General features: G+C 60.0%; 1 protein-coding gene across 2 annotated transcripts; it reads right to left on the minus strand.

Annotated features, from left to right (window-relative positions):
• Window positions 1-880: 880 nt before the first annotated feature.
• PLCB3 (phospholipase C beta 3) lies at window positions 881-23,711 on the minus strand. 2 transcript variants are annotated; one of them, XM_077821686.1, is made up of 33 exons: window positions 23,556-23,711; window positions 19,705-19,782; window positions 18,176-18,244; window positions 17,320-17,460; window positions 16,645-16,724; window positions 16,345-16,398; window positions 15,948-16,023; window positions 15,765-15,865; window positions 15,228-15,394; window positions 14,916-15,062; window positions 12,619-12,776; window positions 11,191-11,273; window positions 10,993-11,077; window positions 10,469-10,655; window positions 9,181-9,294; window positions 8,795-8,865; window positions 8,429-8,525; window positions 8,057-8,141; window positions 7,691-7,815; window positions 7,227-7,381; window positions 6,850-7,011; window positions 6,589-6,688; window positions 5,961-6,065; window positions 5,649-5,740; window positions 5,207-5,339; window positions 4,823-4,858; window positions 4,408-4,624; window positions 4,045-4,189; window positions 3,637-3,713; window positions 3,461-3,550; window positions 2,976-3,033; window positions 2,645-2,731; window positions 881-1,823 (listed from the first exon to the last, which is right to left on the minus strand). In XM_077821686.1, exons 1-33 carry the CDS (start codon window positions 23,652-23,654, stop codon window positions 1,668-1,670), a joined length of 3,630 nt encoding a protein of 1,209 aa, XP_077677812.1. In that variant the 5' UTR covers window positions 23,655-23,711; the 3' UTR covers window positions 881-1,667. The 2 variants fall into 2 exon arrangements, with proteins under 2 accessions (XP_077677812.1, XP_077677813.1); XM_077821687.1 differs by lacking the exon at window positions 9,181-9,294.
• Between the last annotated feature and the right edge of the window lie 1,340 nt (window positions 23,712-25,051).

Below are 25,051 nucleotides of genomic sequence, written 5' to 3' on the forward strand. Positions count from 1 at the left end.
TCTATTCTGTTGATTTTATTTAAAAAGATAGAAAAGAATATTTTATTTTGTATTTAACAACAACAACAGAGCCCCACGCTCCAGATTCCTCCCTGGAGAACTGGGCTGTGGAGATAACTGATGCAGCCATACCCCCCTTCCGGTGCATGGTCTCTTGTCCTGGCGTCTGCCTTTTGTTAGCATTTGTGAGTCAATATATGTGTTTGCACTTGTCCATCTGTCCGTCTGTGTCTGCCTGTTGCTGGCTAGTTAGACCCCCAGTGTTTCCTGCTCCTAGTAGTTCCCCCTTCCCCGTCACACCCCCAGTGCCTGCATCTTTCATTTGTTTGGAAAAAAAAAAAAAAAAGAGAAACATAAAACTTTGTACTAAAAGTGTTGTGTCTTTGTGCTTCAGGGCAGGGGGGACTGGCTGGGGGAGCGTGGGATGGGATACGGGGCCTTTCCCGCCACTTCACCAGGTCTGAGGGCCATTTCTTTTGGCTTCAACAGGCACCAACATTCCTTGGCCTTTGGCAGAGCTCTACGGGCTGGCCCAGCGGGGACATGCCCCTTAACTGGGGGGACAACCCAGGCACCAGTGTTTACCTCTGCACTACAGTGGGCTGTGAACCTGGTGAAGGGGGTGGGGGAGTTGAACAGGGAGGGACCCTCCTCTCACACTCCCAAGTGCCAGCTGGGAGTCGCAGAGCAGCAGCTGTGTAGGGGGATGACACCTCCTCCCACCCACAGAACCTTCCCAGGTCCCCCGCCCCCATTGCTGGGCTGTGGGGGGGTGGGGGGGGGATTTAGCTCAGCCCACAGCAGGTGCACTGCACCTTGGGTTCACAGGGGGAGCTGCTCTGTGGGCAGGACTCCCCACACCAGAGAAGAGGCTAGTCACTCCCTGCAGGCAGATTTATTGAAATTCCACATTACAGACAGCCAGGAAAAAAGTTAGTCAGGGGCATTTTACCCCCTATCCACTCCCCCAATACAAAATAATCTGTAGAAGAATAAAAGGCTCTTATGTTACATCTGTCCCTGGGGAAGGAGGTAGTGTCACACCCAGCTGCCCCCCCCCACCCCACAAAAAAACTACAAAGATACAAATCAGTAAAAAATAGGATTAAAAAAGATTTTATATAAAAATAACCCTTTTTATCCTGCTCTGAGGTTCCCCCAAGGATCAGCCCCAGGTCATGGGGGGGGCACAACAGGTTACCCCCCCACAATCTCATCTTAGGGTGGGGGTTGTCAGGGCAGAGAACAGCCCCCACTTCACAATGAGGCAGCCCCCTGGCAGCATCAAGCCCCCTGAATAATCTGTGGGGCAGCCTCCCCAGAGGCATCAAGGTGGGGGTTGCTGATTAAAAAAGTAAAAATGTATAAAAAAGTGTGTCTTAGTGTATTTGCAGTGGCCCCACCCCATGTAGCCCCCCACCCCTGCACCCCCACCTCTTAGAACACCCCAAAAGCAGAAACTGTGTGCCCCACTGGCCCAGTGCACGGAGGGGGCACAGTGCCACCTCCCTCTCCCCCCACAGCACATGCTGGTTGTAGAGGATGTGGAGGTGCCAGGGCGACCCCACGTCTCAGCAGTGGTCTCCCTCGTGGAGTGGCTGGGGAGGCCGTGTCAACCAGCACGGCGTTCTCCGCAGCAGGAGCTCCGCGCCAGGCCCCCGGCTGCTTCACAGCACAGTGCTCTCATCCTCCTCTTCCTGAGGGGCAGCCCGGGGGTGCCCATTTCTCACCCCCACCTCCAGCTCGGCTTGGAGGAAGCAGCGGATCTCCTGGGGCAGCGCCTGTGCCTCCAGCTCGCACTCCCGCTCCAGCTCCTCCCCCAGCTGCAGGGGAGGGGAGAGGGGGGTTGGTGGGGGACACAGTGGGAAAGACCCCCACCCCCCACGACTGTACTAGGGCCTGAAGCTGCACAATCTCTCCTCTACACTGCATGATGGGCCCACAGCTCCTCCCCCAGCTGCAGGGGAGGGGAGAGGGGGGTTGGTGGGGGACACAGTGGGAAAGACCCCCACCCCCCACGAATGTACTAGGGCCTGAAGCTGCACAATCTCTCCTCTACACTGCATGATGGGCCCACAGCTCCTCCCCCAGCTGCAGGGGAGGGGAGAGGGGGTTGGTGGGGGACACAGTGGGAAAGACCCCCACCCCCCACGAATGTACTAGGGCCTGAAGCTGCACAATCTCTCCTCTACACTGCATGATGGGCCCACAGCTCCTCCCCCAGCTGCAGGGGAGGGGAGAGGGGGTTGGTGGGGGACACAGTGGGAAAGACCCCCACCCCCCACGACTGTACTAGGGCCTGAAGCTGCACAATCTCTCCTCTACACTGCATGATGGGCCCACAGCTCCTCCCCCAGCTGCAGGGGAGGGGAGAGGGGGGTTGGTGGGGGACACAATGGGAAAGACCCCCACCCCCCACGACTGTACTAGGGCCTGAAGCTGCACAATCTCTCCTCTACACTGCATGATGGGCCCACAGCTCCTCCCCACACTGCAGGCATCCAGGGCTCTCCGAGGGATGACCCTAGAACAGCACCAGCCCCCCACCTGTGGCACTCACTCCCGCAGGGTTTCCCCTGCTAGGGCAACTGGGCCCATGGGAGACACCCCCTGGCACTACCAGTCCCACCCCCTCCATACTCACCCTGGGCTCCTCCTCTTCAATTTGCTGTAGGATTTCCTGGTGCCCCGCCACAAGCTTCTCCTGGCGCCGCTTCTGGGCTTCCTCCAGCTGCAGAGAGGGGGCAAGAGAGCGTTTCTGGGGGGAGCAGACCAAGGGAAAGGGGTGCTGCGAGCCTGTCAGTGCCCAAGGAACGAATGAGGGGCAGGACTAGCAGGAGAGCTGCCCCCACTAATGCTCAGATCTTACAGGGATCCCATGTGTCTGCGGAAGCACAAGTGGGGCAGCTGGCTGTTCTCTCCCCCCGGAATGGTCAATGTGGGAGGCAGAGCGAGGCAACGTGGGGGGCACTCACCCTGCGGATGGAATTCACTGATTCGTTGATGTGTCTCCTGTTAATCTCAGTCAGCTCCCTGCAGGGATATGGGGGAGGAAGAGACAGACCATCATGCAGGACAGCCCCTTCCCACAAAGGGTCAACTCCAGCCTGACCACACTCAGAACTGGCTGGGACATACCCCCTGCCCTCCCAGCACAGGGATCTGTATGCCCCATCTATCCCCCAGTGACACAGGGATCCCTGACCCAGGATTCATATTGCCTCCTGTCCCCACTGCCCCCATGTGCACTGCGGTCCAAAGCCCTAGCCCAGCCCCAGCCCCAGGAGTGGCAGGACATGTGACCTCCCCCAGCACTGGCCCCACCCCTGCTAGCTCCCTCCTTCCCTGTTCCACCCCTAGCCCCTGCCCCCCACTAACCCCTTTCCCCCCCCAGCAGCTCACTCCCCTCCTCTCCACACTAGCCCAACGCCGCTAGCTCCCACCTGCCCCTGCCACTCACACATCTTTCTTCTGCTTCTCCCGGGATTTGGCCTCTGTGATGCTGTTGTGCCGCTTGCGGTCCAGGATTTTCTGCAGCTCCTTCTTCTCCCTGGGGAGGGGCACAGATCTATCAGACTTGTGGGGAGCAGTGTCCCGGGGAAACTGCCATCACCTGCCCCCACCCCCAGCACCCACCTCTCACTGGTCTCCTTGACTCTCTTCAGTTGGGCAGCCTGGCAGTCCTGGGCAATTTCCCGCAGCCGCTGCTGGGCCTTGTGGGTGGGAGGGAGGGCGGGCGGGTGGGGACAGACAGGAGCAGTGTCAGGGCATTTGCTGTTAGATCCGTGACCCTGGCACCCTCCCTTCCCCCAAACTCCCCTCCCAGCTAGCAATCCTGCGCTGCCCCCCACCAAAGTGCTGCCCTTGCATTCCACGCCCCCATCCCCTCCCCTCCCAGCTCCAGAGCCCCTTCCTCAGATACCCATGTGTAGTTCCCCCGCGGTTGCAGGGGATCTTTGGGAGCTGCCCTGTGCCCTCCTCCGGAAGGGCACCTGTTTCAGCTGCCCCTTATTCTGATGCTCCTCTGCCCGCCCTCCTAGGTACCTGTTGCAGGTGCTCCTTTTTGCGGGCTCTCTCCACCTGGTGCTGGGTTTCCCGCAGCTGCAGCAGTCCCCGCAGCTGCCCCTCCTGCAGCTCCAGCTTCTGCCGAGACACTTCCTGCTCCAGTGCCTCCAGTGAGCCGTTGGCACTGCAAGGGACAGAGACTGTCAGCACGGTGGGTGCTGTGGGTCGGGATTGAGGGGCACCAGCAGAGCTGGGATAATGGGGGCTGCGGATGGGGACTGAGGGGCAGAGTTGCGGGGGGGAATCCTAGGGCTGGAATAACAGGGGGTTGTGGGAGAGGCAGTAGTAAGGGCTGAAGGTCAGGACTGAAGGGCACCAGCAGAGCCATGAGGGGACACTCACTCCTGGTGCCCACGGCGCAGGCTCCGTTCCACTTGGGAGCGGCGCCGGAGGCTGTCGCTGTGCAGCTGGTGAGCCTGGGTGCTCTGCTTCTTGTTGAGGCTGGAGATGTTCTTCATGTGCTTCTTGCGTAGCTCCTTCAGCTCCCGGTACTGCTTCTTCAGCAGCTTGATGTAGCCCTTTTGCTGCCGCAGCTCCTCCAGGGATTGGGGAGCCACCTCTGGAACAGAGTGAGGGAAGGAAGGTCTCAGCATCCCCCAATCCTGCATACACAGGAAAGCCAGTGCTGAGATGCAGCTGCCTCTGGGGAGGGGCACAGGGGGCTGGTAACAACAAAGCTGCCTCCTCCCATCACCCCCAAGCGGAGGGATGTGGGGTCAGTGGGAGGCAGTGTCCCATGCTTGGGCGCAGTCCTTACCTGCGAGGACGCTAGCAATGAGGTCATCCCTTTGCCCTGCAGGGAGGAGGAGGCAGTGGTTAGGGGGAGGCATGAGGAGAAAACTCACCCCAATCTCTTTCAGCCCCCACAAAGGGCTACAGTTCTGAAGACTGGACCGGATCTCAGGGGTCTCTCCCATTATGCACCCCACACATGCCACTGGGATTGGCTCCATTGCACCATGACTCTGTACTCCCCATCACAGGAGAACCCCCCATCCTCATGCAGCCTATGAGAACCCCTCCCTCTATAGGGGACACTCCCTCCCCCACATTAAAGGAAAGCCCTACCCAGCAGAGGGTGCCTCCCCCAGCTTATAACCCCGGCCCTCCAACGGGGACAGGACTCAGGGATCCCCCTTGCCTGGGCTGGCGACACTAGGGCTGCCGGCAGGGGGCAGCAGGACAGTGGGTGGCTGTCGGGAATCCGTGGGGGGCTCGGCCACCACATCAGCTCGCTGCTTCCCAGACGATTCCCGCGGCTTCTCTGAATTCTCCTGGGGAAGAGAGGGGTTCGAGGATGGGTTCAGTGGGGGAGACAGAGGGCTCCCATCAACCTATCCTCAAGATCCACCGCCCACCAAAACGCTTGTTGACTCCTTCCTAGAGCCCCCACCAAGCCACACCTCTAGACGGAGTGAGATCCCGCCCCTCACCAGTACCCCATTATCCTCAGACTCAGATCCACTGCCCCCCAACTAGCCCTAAGCATCCCCCATCTGATCCCCCATTCCGCTTCTCCCTCAGAGCCACTACTGCACACACCCTCTCTCTCCCAGATCCATTGGCCCCCATCCCCCACTCACTTCACTGTCTCCAATCAGTGCCACCAGCTGTTTTGCCCGCTGGTCCATGAGGCTGACGTGTTTAATGGGGTTGATCAGGGCCTCTGCGTAGTCTAAGAGGTAGAAATAGGAGGCTGAAAGATGCATGGGAGGGAAATTCCCACCCAAGTCCCCACCACAGCCCCCCCCCGTTTACCCTCTCACCCCCACCACATCCCAGGCCACGCTCCTTCATCCCTCCAAATAGACACCCTCTTCCAGAGACACCTCATCAGCCCCAGCTCCCCTCCAGCCAGCCCCACAGCAGGACACCCTCCCATCTGTCCCCCATACCCTGGTGGTCATCTGGGATATAGTCATTGGCTTCTGTGTAGACCAGCAGGGCGGGCAGGCTCAGAGGCTGGTTGCTCTCACTGCGCAGGCAGATGTAGTGGTACCCTGGTCGGGAGGTCACAGAGATGGGGGGGGGAGGGGTCAGACCAGACCAAATGGGGGGGAGCACCTGGGGTTTATGGGGGCACTGTGCCACTCCATTGTTGGGGGCTGGGTAGGGAGTGCCCCATGCCAAGATCACCATCCACAGGGGACGGGGACAAGGCTGCCCACAGGGTCCTAAGGAGGGGAGAGCTGACAGAACTGGGGGTAGGGTGGGGGTAGGGGCAGAAATAACTGTAGGGGGCAAGAGCAATGCATCATGGGGCACAGCAGGGGAACGCAGCACCTCCTGCACCCTGCTTGCACTGGGAAAAGTGCATGATGGGGACCACTGCAGGGGGTTCTGGGTAATTCACATCTCACAAATCCCCTCCATTGCCTCAGTGACAGGCCTAGAGTAATGCTTGATGGGACCAGGTCTAGCGCTCATGGGGGGAGGTTGTGGGGTAACCAGCACATCCCCCATCCCCCCATTGCCTTGGCGACAGGTGGGATGGGGGCAGGGACCTCAGGCGGCTCCACTTACCGGACCGGATGGCTGAGACAGGCAGGATCCGGTGCCCGACAAATTTACCCCCCTCCTCAAAGACAGCAATGCGCAGGGACGCCAGCGTGGGCAGCACCACCTAGGGGAGCAAAGCAGGTGTTAGATGCTGCCCCTGGGACCCACAGGAAGGGAGATCACCCACACCTGGGCTGGGGCAGAGGCTGGACACTCTTCCGGCCCTGCCCACCCAGTGTTATCAGCTGCCCCCGTCTCTTCCCACTGCTGCTCCAGCAGCCTTACCTTGGGGAAAACGAAGGGCTCCTCATCCCAGACGGGGTTGAAGGAGTTCCCCTGGGACGGGCGCGTCCGGAACTTGCGCTTGGTGTCGACGGGGAGACCGAACATGTCTACTTCCACGTAGATGCCCACCCGCTTGTCTGACAAGAACTGCCCCGAGATTATCTGTGGGCGGGGGGGGTGGAAGAGGGAGAGAGAGAAGGGGTCAGAGTCACTAGTGACCGCCCACATACCTCTGATCCCAGCTGACACCCCCACGTGCCCCCAACAAGCTCCAGCCCCACTTGCCCCCATGCCCCACACACCCATGTGCCCACAATACACCCCATCCCCCCGTCATGCCCACCAGGATGGGTTGGCATCAGCCCCCCAGCTCTCACCTTGACCTTGACCATGTTGGCCACAATGCCATCCACGATGTTCTCAGTGAAGGGGTCAAAGGGCTTGTCCTCACGCCGCATGAACTCGGGCTTCAGCAGGTACCCACTGCGCCGGTTGTACTCAAACATGCCCAGGTTCAGCTGCATTGGCAGGTCTGGAGGGTAACAGGACCCTCATGAGGAGGTGGAGATTAGGGGCAGGGCACTGAAAGACTATGGGGAGCCCTAGAGAGTTGGGATGGGGAACTCCTCATTCACCCCCACCCCGACACACTGGCACAGCCTCAGTGGGGGAGGGGGTGCCAAATTAATGGCACTAAGAGAGGTGCTGAGGGAACATGACACAGTAACGACTCCCAGGGACTCCAATCGCACTGGGGTCCCCCTGCACCAGGGATTGAGAGGCACTGGCAGAGCTGCGGGATAGCTGGGGGCTACGGGTCATGACTGAGGGGGATCCTCACCGAGGGACTGGAAGTTGAGTGCCACCATCTGGCAGCCAGCGTTCCAGAAAAGCTGGGGCATGTAATTGGAGGAGTCGACCCGTGTGCCCTTGGGGTAGATGCGGCTTAGCTGCTTCTTGTTGTATCTGGGCGCATGGCGGGGTGTCAAGGTAGTAGTGGGAGACAGTGGCCAACAGCCCCCCCCCCGGAGCACCTGCTCCTACCCTGCAGCTCAACATCTCCTATGAACCAACCTTCCCTTTTCCTGCCTGCCCCACTATCCCCCCACCGCTCCCTGCCCCCCCCATCAAATCTACCTCTGCCTTCCCCGACACCCCCACCCCCACCACAGCTCCCTGCTCCCCAGTACTGCCCCCGGCAGGATACTCGACAAATTCCATGGGGCTCTTGGTGAGCTGCTCCAGCCCCTTGGTCTCCACGAAGGACGACATCTCGAAGGACTTGTCCCGCTCTATGGGCAGTAAGGGGGAGTGCATTAGTGCCCCCCTGTGGAGAAACCCCTTCCAGCAGCATCAGCCCCCAGCCACACCTCCATGGTCAGCAACACCCAACCCTCCACTGAGCCCACCCAGACAGCCCTGCCTCCCCCCCAGCCCCACCAGATAGCCCTCCTCAAATTCCCCTCCCCCTAGACCATCACACCCCATCCATCCTCACAGATATCCCTCCTACCCCCCAGCCTCTCAGATCTCAGCGCCCCGCACCTCTCTGCCCCCCCAGACAGCCCCCCACACTCACTGCTGGCGGCCTGGAAGGATTTGAATTTGACGGGTTCAATGTAATTCACCAGTGTGGACATCTCTTCGGTGGCATTCACCTCACTGCTGGCCGTGCCCTGTGCGGGGTGGGGGTGAAGGGTCAGGGCAGCCAACTTGCAGGTCCCAAGGCCACTTTCCCAAGAAGTAAAGTCCTCTCTGCAAAGGTTCAGGGGCTGGGCAGGCACACCTGGCTATCGACCGCCCACATCTGCCATTTCAGTGCTGCTCACATCCTAGTCACCCCCACCTAGTAACCCCCCCACCCATGTTACAAAGCAGGGGGCAGGAGGGGAGATCCCCCCCTCAGGGCAACCCCTGGAAATGGAGCCCCATGGCCCCCCTTTACCTCATCTGTTGTGGGCTTCTTGGGATCTGGCTGCTCTTCCTCCTCCTCCTCTTCGCTGTCAGCTTCCCGGTCTGGGGGTGGGGTGGGGGAGAGAAGCGTTAGAGATCCCAGACCATCGGACACACTCACCCTTAACCCCCCCCGAGAGTCACTCCACCCCCTGCCCCCCACCAGGGAGACCCAACCTCGCTGCCCCCCAGCCTCCCCACGTTGCCTTGCATGGGATTGTCACTCCAATGCCCTAGCCCCAAACCCCACTACAGTCCCCTTCCATACACAGGCGCCCCGTCGCTCAGACCCTTTCTCCCAACACCCCCCTGGGCTCTGATGTGGCGGGAGGGGATGTTAGTGATGGGACATGCCTCCCTCCCTCCCTCCCCACTCACCAATGGATTTACGGGGCTCTGCCAGCTTGGCCAGTCTCTCCGGTGGCGCCTTCTCCTCCCCATTGGCAATGACCGGAGGGGTGGCCCCCTTGTGCTGCTCGACATAAGGGGAGCCTGGAGGGGGAGGGGTGTGAGCACCACAGAGCGGAGGGGGGGCACCTTGTCCCCCAGCTCCCCCGTGACACAGGAAATGGAGGGCAGACCCCACATCTAGAAGGGATGTTTTGCTGTGCAGACCCCACGGCAGGCCCACAGCACCCATGGGGGATATCGTATTCCTGCCCCACCCACAAGGGGAAAGCTCCATGGGCGGGGAACATGCTGCATGGTTGCAGGGAGAGGGGAGATCGTGGCCAGAGCCTGGAAGGGAAGCACTGCCTGATTCCTCTCTCATCAGCTGTGATGGGGGCCAGGCTTGTCTACGCCAAAGGTGTCCCTGAGGTTGGTGGGGAAAGGAAGTACAAAGCCCAGGGTGCTTGGCAGGAGGGAGAATGAGGGTGGCACTGGACACAGGGGCAGTGAGCGCAGATCCAGTGGGAAGTACCTGGCCGAGGCTGGCACTAGCTGGGAAGGGGTACATACCCCATGGGAGCCAGGGCGGATTTGGGGTATGTACCCAGTGGGGGGCGGATCCAAGGTACATACCCTGTCAGGGGTGGGGCGCACTGGCTGAGGAGGGGTATGTACCCGGTGGAGGCAGATCCAGGACAGTCTTTTCTCTCTCCCTCATTTTTTACATCCATGTACGGAATGAATTTTGTTATGTGCACCAATATGGAGATGATGTGTGACATATCACCTCCATACTGGTGCATATAACAAAATTCATGTGGTGCGGCCAAGCGGTTCAGAGTGTGGGAGGGGGCTCAGAGCTGGGGCAGAGGGTTGGGGTGTGGGGAAAGTGACGGTTCTGGCTGGGTGTGCGGGCTCTGGGGTGGGGCTCCCCCGGGATACAGTGGGGATAGAAGACTCCCCCCACAGCTCTCTCTCCCCGCAGCAGCATCTGGGCTGAAGGGGAGAGACACCTGTCCCCCGTCCGCAGCAGGTCCAGACGAAGGGCTCCTGTCCCGCAACGGCAGCAGGTCCGGGGCTGGGCTGGGGCTGGTGGACGGGCGCCATGGCAGGTCTGGGGCTTGGGGAGAGGTGCTTAATAGGCAGCTGTGCAGCCACACAACTTAGAGGGAACTTAGATCCAGGGTACACACCCTGTGGGAGGGTGGCACTGGCTGGGGAGGGGTACGTACCTGGCGGGGGGGGGGGGGCGCACTGGCTGGGGAGGAGTACGTACCCGGCGGGGGCGAGGGCAAATCCCCAAGGCCTGGCCCCGCATCGCTCACGGTGGACTCCAGCAGGCGCTTGCGGATGCTGCTCCCCTCGGGGCCCTTGCTCGCCCGCCGCTGCCGCCGCTTCTTGTTCTTCACCAGGATGCGGCCCATCAGCTCCTGGGGGCTGGGCAGCACCACGCCTGGTTGCAGCTGGGGGGGACAAGGGTTAGAACAAGGCCAGTCAGCCATGGGGGATGGAGACCCTATGGACACCTCCATTCTCTCCCCCCAGACTCCACTGACCCAACTCCCTCCTCCAGACTCCCTGTCTGCTCCTCCATGCCTAGATATTCATGACCCATTTATCCACCCCCCAATCCTCCCCCCACTTCCCCACACTCTCCCGAATACCCACAACCCTGACCTCCAGCTTCTTGATACACTTGCCCCGTCCCCCATTCCTGGATACCCCTCCTCCTCCTCTCCCCCTGGTACCTCACCCCCATGCCTGATACCCCTTCCTTGCCCCCCACTTCAGCCACCTCACCGGGTATTTCTCCAGGGGATCGATCAGTAGTGCATCGCCAAAGATGCTGCGGCAGTACTCGGCCATTTTTGCCTGCTGCTTGGCCCTGAGGGCAGAGTGAAGGGGCCATTAGAACTATGGAGCCCCAGCCTCTCCCAGCAGGACATGCCCCAGGGAGCAGGATGGGAGTACTGGTGGGGGGCCATGGGGATTACTCACGAGTCAACATGGTTCTCAAAGGACAGGATGACAGGGAACGGGGAGGTCTTGAAAGCGCTTTCAGCAATGGCCTCAATCACCTCCTAGAGCCGGGGGAGATCAGAGTCAGGGCTGGCATAACAAGGGGCTGCTGGTTGGGACTTAGTGCACCAGCAGACCTGGGGGAGTCCAGAACCGGAACATCAGGGGACCGTGGGTCAGGAGCTCAGGACTGGGGCGGGGGCCCTAGTATCTTAATGGATTGTCACAATCCTGGTGAAGCTGTCATAAGCAAATTAGGGAGACGTGGTCTCGATTATATTACTAGCAGAGGGGTGCCAAACTGGATGAAAGGCCCTACTCAAAGGACAGTTATCAATGGTTTGCTGTCAAACCGGGGAGTGGGAGGAGAAAGAGGAAAGAAGTATCCAGTGGGGTCCCACAGCTCGCCCAAGGGTCAGTCCTGGGTCCAGTACCATTCCACATTTTCAGTAATGACTTGGATAGTAGAGTGGAGAGTGTGCTCATAACATGTGCGGATGACCCCAAGCTGGGAGGGATTGCAAGCACTTTGTAGGGCAGGCTTCGAAATCAGAACGACCTTGCCAAATTAGAGAAGAGGTCTGAAATCAATGAGATGAAATTCAATAAAGACAAGTGCAGAGTATTGCACTTAGGAAACTAAAATCAGATGTACAATTACAAAATGGGGAAGACCTGGCTAGGTGATTGTATAGCTGAGACGGAGCTGGGGCTGATAGTGAATCACAATTTGAATGAGTCAACAACATGATGCTATTGTGACAAAGGCTAATATAATTTGGCGGGAGGGGGTATTAACAGGTATGTCGTATGTATGACATGGGAGGTAACCGCCCTACTCTACTCAGCACTGGGTAAGCCTCAGCTGCAGTACTGTGTCCAGTTGTCCGGTTCTGGGCATCACACTTCAGGAAAGATGTGGACAAATTGGAGAGTCCAGAGGTGAGCAACAAGAATGCTAAAAGGTTTAGAAACCCTGACCTAGGAGGAAAGGTTAAAAACACTGGGCTTGTTTAGTCATGAGAAAAGAAGACTGAGGGGACCTGCTAACAGTCTTCCAATATGTTAAGGGCTGCTATAAAGAGAATGGGGATCAATTGTTCTCTATCACCCCTGAAGGCAGGACCCTAATGGGCTTGATCTGCAGCAAGGGACATTTAGGCCAGATGCGAGACAGAACTGTCGGACTCTAAGGGTACCTCAGCTCTGGGACAGGCCTCCCAGGGAGGTTGGACTCCCCTTCACTGGAGGTATTTAAGAACCGGTTGGGCAAACTCCTGCCAGGGAGGTTCAATGTTTATTGGTCCTGCTTCAGCACAAGGGGCCGGACTTGGTGGCCTCTTGTGGCCCCTCCAGCCCCACAACTCTGGGAGCAGGGGAGGGTCCCAGGGGTGCGTTGGTCAGCACCTTGAAAGGGATCTCGGTTGTCATGGTGAAGCCGTGCGTGATGAAGGGCTCTTCGTCCTGGGGCCGCCCCTTCCAGCAGTCAAGTTCGATGCAGCGGCAGCCACTCAGCAGCACCTGGCGATACATCTCCACCGAGGAGTTCCCCGTCAGCTGGCCCGCTGGGGCAGGGAGGGACAGGTGTCAGCATCAGCACCCCATGGACGCCCTGACCCTCCCAGACTCCAAACGCACAGACCCCCGCTCATACATACAGACCCCCGGCACACAGCCCTGACCCCGTAAACCCACCCATGCCACAGACCCCCACCCAGCCCTCATACTCAACTCACAGACCCCCCCCCGCCCCAGCCCGCCCATACGGACCCTCAGCGCACAGTCCTGACCCTGCAAACCCCATACTCAATTTACAGATCCCCGCCCCGTCCATATATACAGACCCCCCAGCACACAGCCCTGACCCCGCCCAAACAACACAAACACAAACCCATTGATCCCCAACCCCCAGACCCTTCCACGTGCACACCCACCTCGCATGCTTGTCCCCCCTCCCCCGCCAACTACCACCACAGGGAGGAGGAACAAGGGTCTATGAGGGGGGATGTGCTAGGGCCATCCCTAGGGACGCCGGGGGTCCCCCAGACCATCTTGGCAGTTGCAGAGCTCAGAGCGTGCTAGGGGATAGCCTCCCCAATACCTGCAAGGTAGGTGTTGTGGAAGGGGTTGATGGGGGGGCAGTTTGGGCCCCCCCGCACCGGTGAGGTAGGTTTTGTGGGAGGAGTTGATGGAGGGGTGGTTCGGGGACCCGCACCCCTATCTGTGAGGGAGGGGTCGATGGGGGTTGCCCGTACCTGTGAAGGAGGGGTTGATGGGGGGAAGTCTGGGGGCCCCGTACCTGTGAGGTAGGTGTTGAGGGAGGGGGAGGCCGTACCTGTGAGGTAGGTGTTGTGGGAGGGGTCGATGGGGAGTGTTTTTTTGGGGGGGGGGGGCGTACCTGTGAGGTAGGTGTTGTGGGAGGGGTCGATGGGGAGTGGTTTTTTTGGGGGGGGGCGTACCTGTGAGGTAGGTGTTGTGGGAGGGGTCGATGGGAAGTGGTTTTGGGGGGGGGAGGCCGTACCTGTGAGGTAGGTGTTGGGGGAGGAGTCGATGGGAAGTGGTTTTGGGGGGGGGGGGGAGGCCGTACCTGTGAGGAAGGTGTTGGGGGAGGAGTCGATGGGAAGTGGTTTTGGGGTGAGGGGGGGAGGCCGTACCTGTGTGGAAGGTGTTGGGGGAGGAGTCGATGGGGAGTGCTTTGGGGTGAGGGGGGGAGGCCGTACCTGTGAGGTAGGTGTTGTGGGAGGGGTCGATGGGGAGTGGTTTTTTGGGGGGGGGCGTACCTGTGAGGTAGGTGTTGGGGGAGGAGTCGATGGGAAGTGGTTTTGGGGTGAGGGGGGGAGGCCGTACCTGTGTGGAAGGTGTTGGGGGAGGAGTCGATGGGAAGTGGTTTGGGGGGGGGGGGAAGGCCGTACCTGTGAGGTAGGTGTTGTGGGAGGAGTCGATGGGAAGTGGTTTTGTGGGGGGGGGGCCGTACCTGTGAGGTAGGTGTTGTGGGAGGGGTCGATGGGGAGTGGTTTTTTGGGGGGGGGGGAGGCCGTACCTGTGTGGTAGGTGTTGTGGGAGGGGTCAATGGGGAGTGGTTTTGTGGGGGGGGGCGTACCTGTGAGGTAGGTGTTGTGGGAGGAGTCGATGGGGAGTGCTTTGGGGGGGGCGGAGGCCGTACCTGTGTGGAAGGTGTTGTGGGAGGAGTCGATGGGGAGTGGTTTTGGGGGGGGGGGCGTACCTGTGAGGTAGGTGTTGTGGGAGGGGTCAATGGGGAGTGGTTTTGGGGGGGGGCGTACCTGTGAGGTAGGTGTTGTGGGAGGGGTCGATGGGGAGTGCTTTGGGGGGGGCGGAGGCCGTACCTGTGAGGTAGGTGTTGTGGGAGGGATCAATGGGGAGTGGTTTTGGGGGGGGGGCCGTACCTGTGAGGTAGGTGTTGTGGGAGGAGTCGATGGGGAGTGCTTTGGGGGGGGCGGAGGCCGTACCTGTGAGGTAGGTGTTGTGGGAGGGATCAATGGGGAGTGGTTTTGGGGGGGGGGCCGTACCTGTGAGGTAGGTGTTGTGGGAGGAGTCGATGGGGAGTGCTTTGGGGGGGGGCGGAGGCCGTACCTGTGAGGTAGGTGTTGTGGGAGGAGTCGATGGGGAGTGCTTTGGGGGGGGGCGTACCTGTGAGGTAGGTGTTGTGGGAGGAGTCGATGGGGAGTGCTTTGGGGGGGCCGTACCTGTGAGGTAGGTGTTGTGGGAGGAGTTGATGAAGTAGCTGCTCAGTGGCTGGCTCATGTCGTCGCTCAGGTCCAGCTTTTCAGGGGGGACGATGCTGTTCTCCTCCCCCCCCAGGTAGCGCCCGAACCCCTCCATGGACATCTGGTCTGGGGGGCAGGAGGCTAGTAAGGATGACCAGCCCACAGCAGGGTGCCCAGTCCTTCCCACCCCCCTACTGCCATTCCCCTCCCCAGTCTCCCTCAGCTCTGTGCCAGGGTTCCCCACCAACCCTGCCACTCCCCACTAGCTCTCCCCGCTCCCGCGGGGCTCACCACGCTCCAGGAACTGGCGGTTGGGCTCGTACTTGTCGATCAGCTGGCGCACCTGGGCACAGCTAAGTGGGGGGTATAGCACCTCATTCAGCCGTGGGTCCCGCTGCCGCTGGTTGATGAAATCCATCAGCTGATCCAGGCTCAGGTAGGGTTTCCCCTTTGCCCCACTGTGGGAGGCAGAGATGTTACCCACCAGGCAACACCCTCCACAGGCAACCTCACCCCCACAGCACCCCCCATTTGACAGATCACTGCTGTCCCAGTTAGCTGCTGAACCCCCCTCCTCCAACCTCCCTGGTGGCTGGGAGCCTTCCTTCTCCACCCCACAAACACACATAAGCCCACCCCCTGCAACATCCCCAGTGCCACCCCGCCAGACAATGGACCCTCTCCAGATACCCTCAGCAGGTTCCACCCTGCCCCCGATTCCCAGACTTCCTCCTGCTCCTGACAGTGGACCCTCTGCTGCAGCCCCAAGGTCATGCCCCAGACACGGGCCCACCCTCCCAGCAGCACCCCGGGGGGGCCGGCACTCACATCTCCAGCAGGATTTTGTCAATGTCAGGCCGCAGACAGAGCTTGTTCAGGAAGCGCTCAAAGATCTCCAGGGTGAACTCGTCCGGCTTGATTGACTCGCTCTGAGGGGAATAACAAGGGTGCACGTCAGTCACTGGGGGACACGAGGCAGCTGGGGCGGGTGGCTGGTGGGGAGGGACGTACCCGATTGAAGTTAAGGCCACAGGACTCCAGAGCTGTCTCCACACGCTTCTTATCAGCCGAGAACATCTTCAGGATGCTGGGGAGACAGGAGAGCGGGAATCCTGCGGTTCGGACTAAGGGGCACCAGCAGAGCAAGGGTTGGAGGGGCAGGCTGTGGGGTGGGACTAAGGGACACCAGCAGCGCTCAAGTTGTGTGTGTGGGGGGGGGCCGCTGTGGGTCAGGATTGAGGGGCACCAGCAGAGCAGTAGTTGGAGTGGGGCTGTGGGTCGGGACTGAGGGGCACCAGCAGAGCTCATCTTCAGTCAGGGAGTTTGGAAACAACACCCATGGGCCTGGTGGGGCCCTGGCTGCTCCCTACTACAGTAAAGGGAGCAGGAGGTAGGGCGGGAAACTTACTTCTTCACTGGGATCCGGCTCTCCTGGTTCACCTGGAGTTTGAGCCGGGTGTAGCTGAGGGATGGAAACAAGACAGAGGTTACAGAGCAGCAAAGCCTGGCCAGACACCACTCACCATAGTCAGCTCTGGGGTGGGGTGCACGAGCTGTTTATACAGAGATCCCTTGCCCAGTGTTGGGATGCAGATGCTTCTGGGGCTGCGTATCGGAATCCCCTTCCTGGTACTGGGATGCAGCCACCTCTAGAGTAGGGCACACAAGCTATTTATATAGGGACCCCTTGCCCAATGCGAAGACGTACGTTTTCTGCAGGAAGGTGTTGCGAGACGCATTTTGGGCCAGAATGTTCATAGCCAGTTTGAACAGCTCCTCAGTCCAGACCTGGAGGGAACAGTGTGGGGGAAAAGAGATGAGAGACTGTAGGGCTGCTGCCCCCTTCCTCCCTGTGTCAAGGATGCCCTCTCCCCCACCCATCAGTGAGCCAACAGGGTGCACTCCCATGGGACAGTTTCTAGGCACCACCCTGCCTGACCCCATCTGAGACGCACCCTCCAGTCTCAACAACCCCCAGCCATCCACTACCCTACCCTTCTCCATTTCCAGGGTCTCTCACACATTGCTGATTACCCTGCTCGGTCTCCACGGCCAACCCCCTCCCCCATGGACTCCCCTCCATTCCCCCCTACCCCGTACTGTCCCCCGTGTCCTGCCCCCCCCCCATGCCCCGTTGCTTACTCCTGCTTGCTCCCCACTCACCTTCCCTCACTGGCCAGTCCCCCTCCTCACCCACATCTCCCTCCATTCCCCCAGGCACTCAACTGTCCCCCCATTCCCAGTATCTCCTTTTCCACCCACCCCTGTCAGCCCCCACTCCAACATCCCCCACGCCACAGTTGGCAACACTCCCCATTCATTCCCCCTCGCTACTGCCAACCTTGGTCCCCTGCCAGCTGCCACTCACCCACCACGCACCCACCTTGGCCACGTCCTCCTGGACTGCCATGAAGTTCAGGAAGCTGATGTTGACGAGGTCTGGGCCATGCACCACAGTCAGCAGGTTCTCCTCGGGCCGCGGCTCTGAGCCCCCCAATCCCAGCATCTCCCGCAACTTGGGGTCCTGCCATGGGTTGAGGGGGATGGTGTGAGCCAGTAATGCTCTGCCTGCCAGCAGAGAGTACTGTAACATCACCCCCCACCCCCTATGAGGAGCAACACTGGGCAGCTCAGCCAATCAGGGTTAAAACCACCCCCCACTCCAGGCCATCTCTGGGATCATGAGCCAGTGCCCGGCTCCCCTGCCGTGCCCCCGCTGTGTTTTGTAAGGTCTCCCAGCGCAGGCCAGGATTAGGCCCCCAGTGCATTATGGTAGGATCTCCCAGGCACCCTATTCCTCTCCCACATCAGGCATGGCTCCCCCACAGAAGTGAGGGGAGTGTTAGACCTAACCCTGCCCCTCACTCTCCCAGCTCCGTCCTGGAAGCTCTCTTCCCATGACAAGGAATTTGCAGATGCTCCCTAACTGGGGCCCAGGGTGGGGCCGGAACCTAAAGAGGGAGGGGGTGGAGCTTGGTAGGGATCACTCAGCTCCCCAGCCAACCCACACTGGCCATGGGGAAGCTGGAATGGAGGACAAGGTTCCTTATTGTAGGGTCTCCCTTGCAGGGGGCGGCATGCACCAGTTTATTATTGAAGAGTCTCCCTCCATCCCCTCTCTTTTGTTGTCGTAGGGCATCTCCCTGCATGTGAGGAGGGTGGGCTACAGGCACCAGTTTGTGATTGTAGGGTCTCTTCACCCCCACTCTCAGCAGGTCCTGGCAGAGCCTCTCCCTCACCTTTGCAATTCTGGCATAGCGCCCAGTCCGCGTGTCTCGAATGGAGCTGATGTCCAAGATGTCAACTTCCTGCCAGGGACAAAAAGGGGGGTGGGGGAAGATGCCCCTTAGAGCTGGAGCAGTGCCAGAGGTGGGGTGGGGAGGAGTTCCTGCCTAACGGTCCAGGCTCTGGGCACCAATCCCAGCCACATGTAAAGCAGCTGCCAAGGAACTGCTGCTGGGGGAATCCCTGCTGCATCTCCTCCTCCCTCCACGATCCTGTACGCACTCTCAGCACAGGAGGGCAGGGACACCAGGACAGAAAATGGGGGGATGACACAGGGTAGGGGGCTATGTGGATCCAGGAGTAAGGAAAGCTTAGGAGACGGACCATCTGGGGCCTGGAGGAGGGAGACAGCCCCACCCCTTGGGGTGTGCGGGCGGCAGTGGGGGGGCATTTCCTGTGTGAGGCCTGGGTGGCTGTGCTGGAGGGTCGTGGGAAAGGGCAGAGAGGGAGAGGGGCCAAGCCAGAAACGCTCTCCCCCACATCCCCACCCATGGCGTGCGTGCGGGGGGGGGGGGGGGGAGAGAGAGAAACTACAGCAAAGCTTGGAACCTGCCCACCCTTTGTAGCTGAGAGAAGTACAAGAATTTCCACACAGTCCCTTCAGAGGGGACCTACTGCAGCCCCCCCCACCCCCCAGCCAGCCACCAGGAGGTGTCTCAAAACTAGCCGCCCTTGGGAAACCAGCCCTTGGGAAACCAACGTAATTCAACACAGGGGCCGGAGAGCAGCAAGAGTGAAGGGGCAGGGTGGGGGGGAAACCTGGAATGCAGACTGAATCAAATTCGACTCTCCCACCACTCAGCACCCCCCAGTTCTGCCCTTCCCACCTCTACTCTCTCCCCCACCCCATCCCACTACCCCCAACCCTCTGCCTCCCTCCCCCCCTCCGCAAGTACCACCCCCTCCTAAGAATGTATCAACACCATAAATCAGAGTGTGGGGGTGGGGCACGCTGGGGAGACAAGACTGGGGGAAGGAGGGCTCACCCCCAAACTGAACCTGGCGAGGGAGGGGGCAGGCAGGTGACCGCCCCTTGGCACCACCCCAGCAAATTCCTGCTAAACAGGCCTGGTGAGCAAGTGACCCAGCCTCCTAGGCCAGCTCCAGGAGAGCAGCAGCAAGCTGGCTGAACTCTTGGATATTACAACCCCAGCGTGTCCCAGCAGGGGGCACTGTGGGGTATGGGGTGGGACCACCAGCTGTGGGGGGTGCTCCCATCCAGTGCTGGCCTCTGTCAGCAGGGGGCGCCATAGGAAGGACTGGCTGGGAAGAAGTGGGGGATGGCTGACAGACGTTTCCGGCCATGGGGCCTTTCCCGTCTTGCTCCCTGGCTGACCTCGATAAGGGCAGGGAAAGTGCCAAGTGTTTCCGGGCTCTGTCATCTCAGCAGGGCTCGATGGGGACGGGGGGGGCTGAGGGGGGGGAGGAGGCAGAAACCAGCCTCAGCTCAGGCCATGCGATACAAGTGCTGCCAGGGCCCTACCATGTGGGGTGCGTTCCAGTAGAGGAAGAATCCCAAGGGGTCAACCCGCAGCGTCACCAGGGTCTGGGTTGTTGGCTCCTGGGGACAGAGAGACGAAGGAGTGTCAGTGCAACTGGCTCTGTTCCTGATCCTGACCCGCACCCACCCTGCCAGCCCAGCCCTGGGCTCTTCCCTCCCCCAAATAGCTCTGCCGGTGCCCCTCAACCCCAACCCATGGCCCCCAACTACCCCAGGCCTGGGCTCTATCCACCCCCAGCTCTGCCAGTGCACCTCAATCCCAACCCACAGCCCCCTGCTATCCCAGCCCTGCCGGGCCCCCTCCCCCCACAGCTCTGCCAGTGCCCCTCAACCCCAACTCACAGCCCCCTGCTATCCCAGGCCTTGGTTCCCCCATTCCCTGGCCCCAGCTCTGCTTATGCCCCTCAATCCCTACCCACTGCCCCCCATGTAGTTTGGCTGGTTTGAGGCCAAAGCTTACTCTGGTGACTTTCCTGCACATGCCTATCCCTCCGGATGCTTAGTGCCCCTCAGCTCTGTGGAGTCCCAGATCTTTTTACATGCAGGTATTTCTGGCAGGGGTGGGCACATGGGGAGTATCAGCCGGGGTGAGGGGACAGGGGAGCCCTGGCCTGGAAGCTCTAGTGGGGGGAATTAGCCATGGGAAGAGGGTGGGGGAGCCCTGGCCTGGGAGTTCTAGAGTGTGGGGGGGGAGGAGGGGGGAAATTAGCCATGAGCAGGGGGTGGGTGAACCCTGGTCTGGGGGTCCAGGACCTGCAGTGCTGGTGGCAATCCACAGTGAGGGCCTCTCCAAGCCCAGGCACCCCCCATATGGAGCTGTGAATGCATCCTAAGCAGAGAGCACTACCTATCCCAGGTCACCCCTCCCCCAGCAAGGCAGGGCACTCCCCCAGACCTAACTAGGTCTCCCTCCCCCACATGAGAGCATCTTATAGCCCTACCCAAGGGATCAGACACTGGGAGGACATGGTGGGTGTTATTAACTCCTCTCTTTTGGAGAGGCCCCTTGGCTCCCATCCTGGCTCCCCAGGAGCCAGGATTCCCCCTAGGCAGTGCATTGTTCAAGTGTGAAGGGGGGTAGGAAATCAATGGAGACCTGATGTGCTTCTTGGTCAATGGCCCCTCTGTGCTGCTGGCTTAAATGCAGAGAGTCGGGGGAGGGGGAGTCAAGAGCCAAAACAGACTAGAGAGAGACTGGGACACAATGGGAGCTCTTGGCTACTCCAGGCCAGAATCATCCAGCAGGGGGCACTGTAGGAAGCAGGGCAGGAGGTGGCTGTGGGGGGAGCTCCCAGCTGCTCCAGCCCGGACCCTCCCAGCGGGGGATGCAGACGGGAGCATTTGCTGAGGGGATGGGGGCTCAGACAGCACCTGTTCACAAGGGAAAGACCTTAGACCCCAGATTCAGCTGCAATAAAACAGCATCACAAAGCTGCTCATGCCCCAGGACTTTGCCCCAGAGTGGTGCAAAGGGAGTGCCCAACCCCCCAGCCTTCCTAGTACCACCCGTCCCCAGCACTGCCTGGCACCTGCCTAGCTTTGAACTTACAAGGCATGATCTGACACAGCTGCACATCTGAGAGAGCAGGGGCTGCAGGTCAGGGGCACCAGCAAAGCTTGGTGGGGGAGCCCAGGGCTGGGATTGCAGGGGGATGAGAATCGGGGCTGAGGGGTACCAGCAGAGCTGGGGCACTGGGAGGGAGGGGCCCTGGGAGGCACCTTGTGGACTTGGCCTGGCCACACTCACAGCTAGTCGGGAAGTGGCTGGGGGGTGGAGCAGTGCTTGGCCAAGGACCTGGGAGCTTGTTTCTCTGAGCTGCGCAAACACAGTTAGGATTTCACATCCCAGAGCGAAAAAGAAGGGGGGATGCCAGTGCTGGGGGAGGGGGAGTCAGAGAACAAGAGGGCTGGGATCAGGAGACACCTCCCCACCTCCATCCCTAAATCTGGTCCTCCAGGGAAAAGGGGTTTCTCAGTCCTGGCTCTAAGGGCTTCTAACCTGCTGCCATGTCCCAGCCCAGAGGCGGCTGCACCTCAGTACTAAGCCCACGTGTGTGCGGGGGGGCTTGGATAAGGCCAGCTCTCAGCCTCCTTCACACCATCCGAATTTGCCCTGGCAACACCAATTACAGTGTGAGCTGGGCACCCCAGGATGTCAGGGGTGAATGGGGCACCCTGCTATGGGGTGGGGTGCTCAAGGCAGGGGAGGTTAACCTTCAACTGCATAACCTCTGCTGTTCTTCCACCTCCCAATAACGAGGACAGATGCACATGGAGATGTGAACCCAGGTGTCTGGGACCCTTTGCTGCCGTCACTAAGGGTTCCAAAGCAGTGCTCAACTCAATCAAACCAACCCGTGGGGGGATGACTACAGGTCAGGACTGAGGGGCTCCTGCAGAGCTGGGTGGAGCCCAGGGCTGGGATAGCAAAGGGAGGAGGGTCAGGATGGAGGGATAGTCAGGACTGTTTCTATGCCTCACTAGATGGGGGTCTCTTACCCCCCACATCTTTATCCCCTGATGGGGTCCTCTCTTTTCCACCTCCCACTTCCTTCTTTGGTTTTGGGGGCTGAGCTCCAAGCCACTGGGGAATTGCTGGGCCTGAGATTGCGAATCCAGCTGGTGTGGGGAGGAGGAGCCAGTGAGATCCTATCACCACCCTGGGGTCAGGGAGCAGGTGGGTGTTGTCCCCCCAAACTGCAAGCCTCAGGACAGGCACAAAATTCTCCCCCACACATGCAGTCCCATTGGCCTAACTGAAGTTTCCCCCAAAATTAGAATCAAACTACACCCATGCCTGGGGTCTTCCCCAAAATTCCTCCCCTTTCCTAAGATGCAGGGGCTCGGTGGACCCCCTCTGGAGGGATGCAGGAAGGAACTGGTGTACAAAGTGTGGGGGTATGTGCTGGGAGTGAATGGTGGGGCTGTCTGTAGGGGTCAAGCAGAGAAATTTGAAGGTCCAGGGGGCAGCAGTGATAGGAAGTTTGGGGGGGCTCAACAGAGTCCTTTCCTTGCAAGCCGACTGGATAGTTTGGAGTACAATGCAGGGGGGCTTCAGAGGGCAGGTATGGCAATTTTGGGTAGCTGAGTGAGGCTTTTGGGGGGCACAGGGCAGAGTCTGGGATGCCTGAGCAGGGCATTAGGAAGCTAAACAAGGGGCACAGAGGGATCCCTCTGTAGATCTGGGGTACATGGCAATGCACTGTCCCCAAAGGGGATGCAGGAGGGAGGCAAGAAAGACCAGCTGCGTTGGGGGCTGGGGAGGATGGGAGTGTCTCCCCCAAAATGTCAAGGGCTCCCCCCAGTATAATTTCCTCCCCCTCTATGTCCCTCACTACTGCCAGGCTGCTATATGGGGTACTCAGGATTTTGAGGGGCTTTCTCCTGGTGGGAGTGATGTTGAGGATCTCCCTCCTCGCGGGGGACTTCCCAGGAAGGAGACAGGAGGTGCATGGGGGCTCTCCTCTTCAGGGGAAGGGAGTGCAGGGGGATCTAGGTACATAGGGGGAGATCTGTCCTCCAGAGAGGGAAGTGCCTAGGGGAACTCTCCAGAGGGATGCTGGGAGGAATACAGGGGCTGTCGGAAACCTCTCTCCCTGGTCAGGAGCAAGAGGTGGAGGGAGGGACGTGGGTGGTGTGTGTGGCTATCTCCCGCGGGGGGGTGGGGGGAAATCAGGTGCAGGTAGTTTCCCGGGCTGGGGGGCGGTCTCTCCGGGGGAAATCTCCGGCTGCAAGGGTCTCCCGGCCTGGAGGGCGGGTGCAGGGATCTCCCGGGAAGGGACAGGACAGGACTCTCCTGGGACGGGCGAGGGTGTCTTTCTCCCCCGACTCACCTCGTCCCATTTGATGAACTTGCTGCCCCGGATCAGGGTCTCGGGGACCCGCAGCGGCTCCAGTTGCAGCGCGTGGACCCCCGGGCGCGCCCCGGCCATGGCTGCACCCAGCGCCCCGGGACACCCAGCCTAGCTACTTCGGCCTCTCCTGCAAGGGCTGCGGGAGGGGCGGGCACAGGCGCGGGGGTGGGGCTGGCTGAAGAGAGCCTTAAAGAAACAGCCACCGCCCCCAACCCCTCCGGAGGGGGTGCTGCCACTTTAAGAAAAGGGAGGGGGCAGAGAATGGGGGTGGGTGGGGCGCTGGCCCTTTAAGAGACTGCGAGGACTGAGCGACAGGCCCTTTAAGAGATTGGCGGAGGAGCGGGGGGGGGGAAGAAATATCCTCTTCCTCCCTAGGGAGGGGCAACTTCTTAAAGGGACAGCCGCCCCGGAACAGAGGGAAGGTTTTGCAGCGTTATTAGCTCAGGAACATTGACTGGAAGCGCATCACAGAAGTACCAGCCTCCAGAAAGGCTTCTCCCTCCCCCACCTCCTTCCAGAGGTGGGGCCTGGAGAGAGACCCTACAATAACAAACCATCTGGTGCTCCAATGAGACCTCAGCTCTGATCCCTGCAGCACAGCGCCCTCTAGTGCCAAACTGGGGCATTGGGGCCAACACTGACTGCGTGGGAAACGTGCCCCCCTATTGAGCTTGCACAGCGCCCGCAACACGGTGCGGGGATATTGGGGTCACCACTGCTTGAGAGGGGAGAGTGCCTCCTACCGAGACCCCCAGAGGACTCCTGTCCACATCCCAGCTCCGCCCCAACCCACCCCGCAGAGTGTCAGATATTTAACATGATCATTGCATAAGCCAGCTTGGCCAGCTGCCAGAGAGGATACAGCCTTCACTTTCAACTTCCTGAGGGCTGGGATCACGTAAAGAGCAGCAAGGGAAGAAGTGGGTTCCTATTGCCCCCACCTCCATATCCAGCCCAGGCTTGCAATCCCCCAACTCCATTCCTTTGCAATAGCACCCTCCCTCCCCATGCCAGTTGTACTGGGCCCTACTTCCTGTAGGTCCTATGTAAACAACACTTTTAATTCTATGGGGCATGGATTGGTAGGGAGCCACTGGAATGGGATGGGGAGCTACACTCCATATAAACTAACCCCCGCCAACAACTTCCCCCTACTGGAATAGCCCCTCTAGGGATTCAGCCCAAAGGGGGTGTTTGGGGATGTGTGTAAAAGTGTAGGGAAGGCTGGGATTTAATGGGGGAACTGTGTGGGGATGTGCCCCTGATGCCAGGGTTAATGATTCAGGAGCTGGGCTTTAGATCTCAGCTAATACTAAAGGGTCAGACACTGTGTAGCGCAATAAGGCTCCTCAAATCCCTCCATCCCCAAAGCTCGGTGGGCACCACGCACCCATCCTCCTCTATTTCAGGAACTCACTGCATTTCCCACCACCCCATCCCTCTTCCCTGGGACTCTGTTTGCCCCCTATTCCCAT

Source organism: Eretmochelys imbricata, chromosome 7 (genome assembly GCF_965152235.1).
Source record: "Eretmochelys imbricata isolate rEreImb1 chromosome 7, rEreImb1.hap1, whole genome shotgun sequence".
Classification (NCBI taxonomy): Eukaryota; Metazoa; Chordata; order Testudines; family Cheloniidae; genus Eretmochelys; species Eretmochelys imbricata.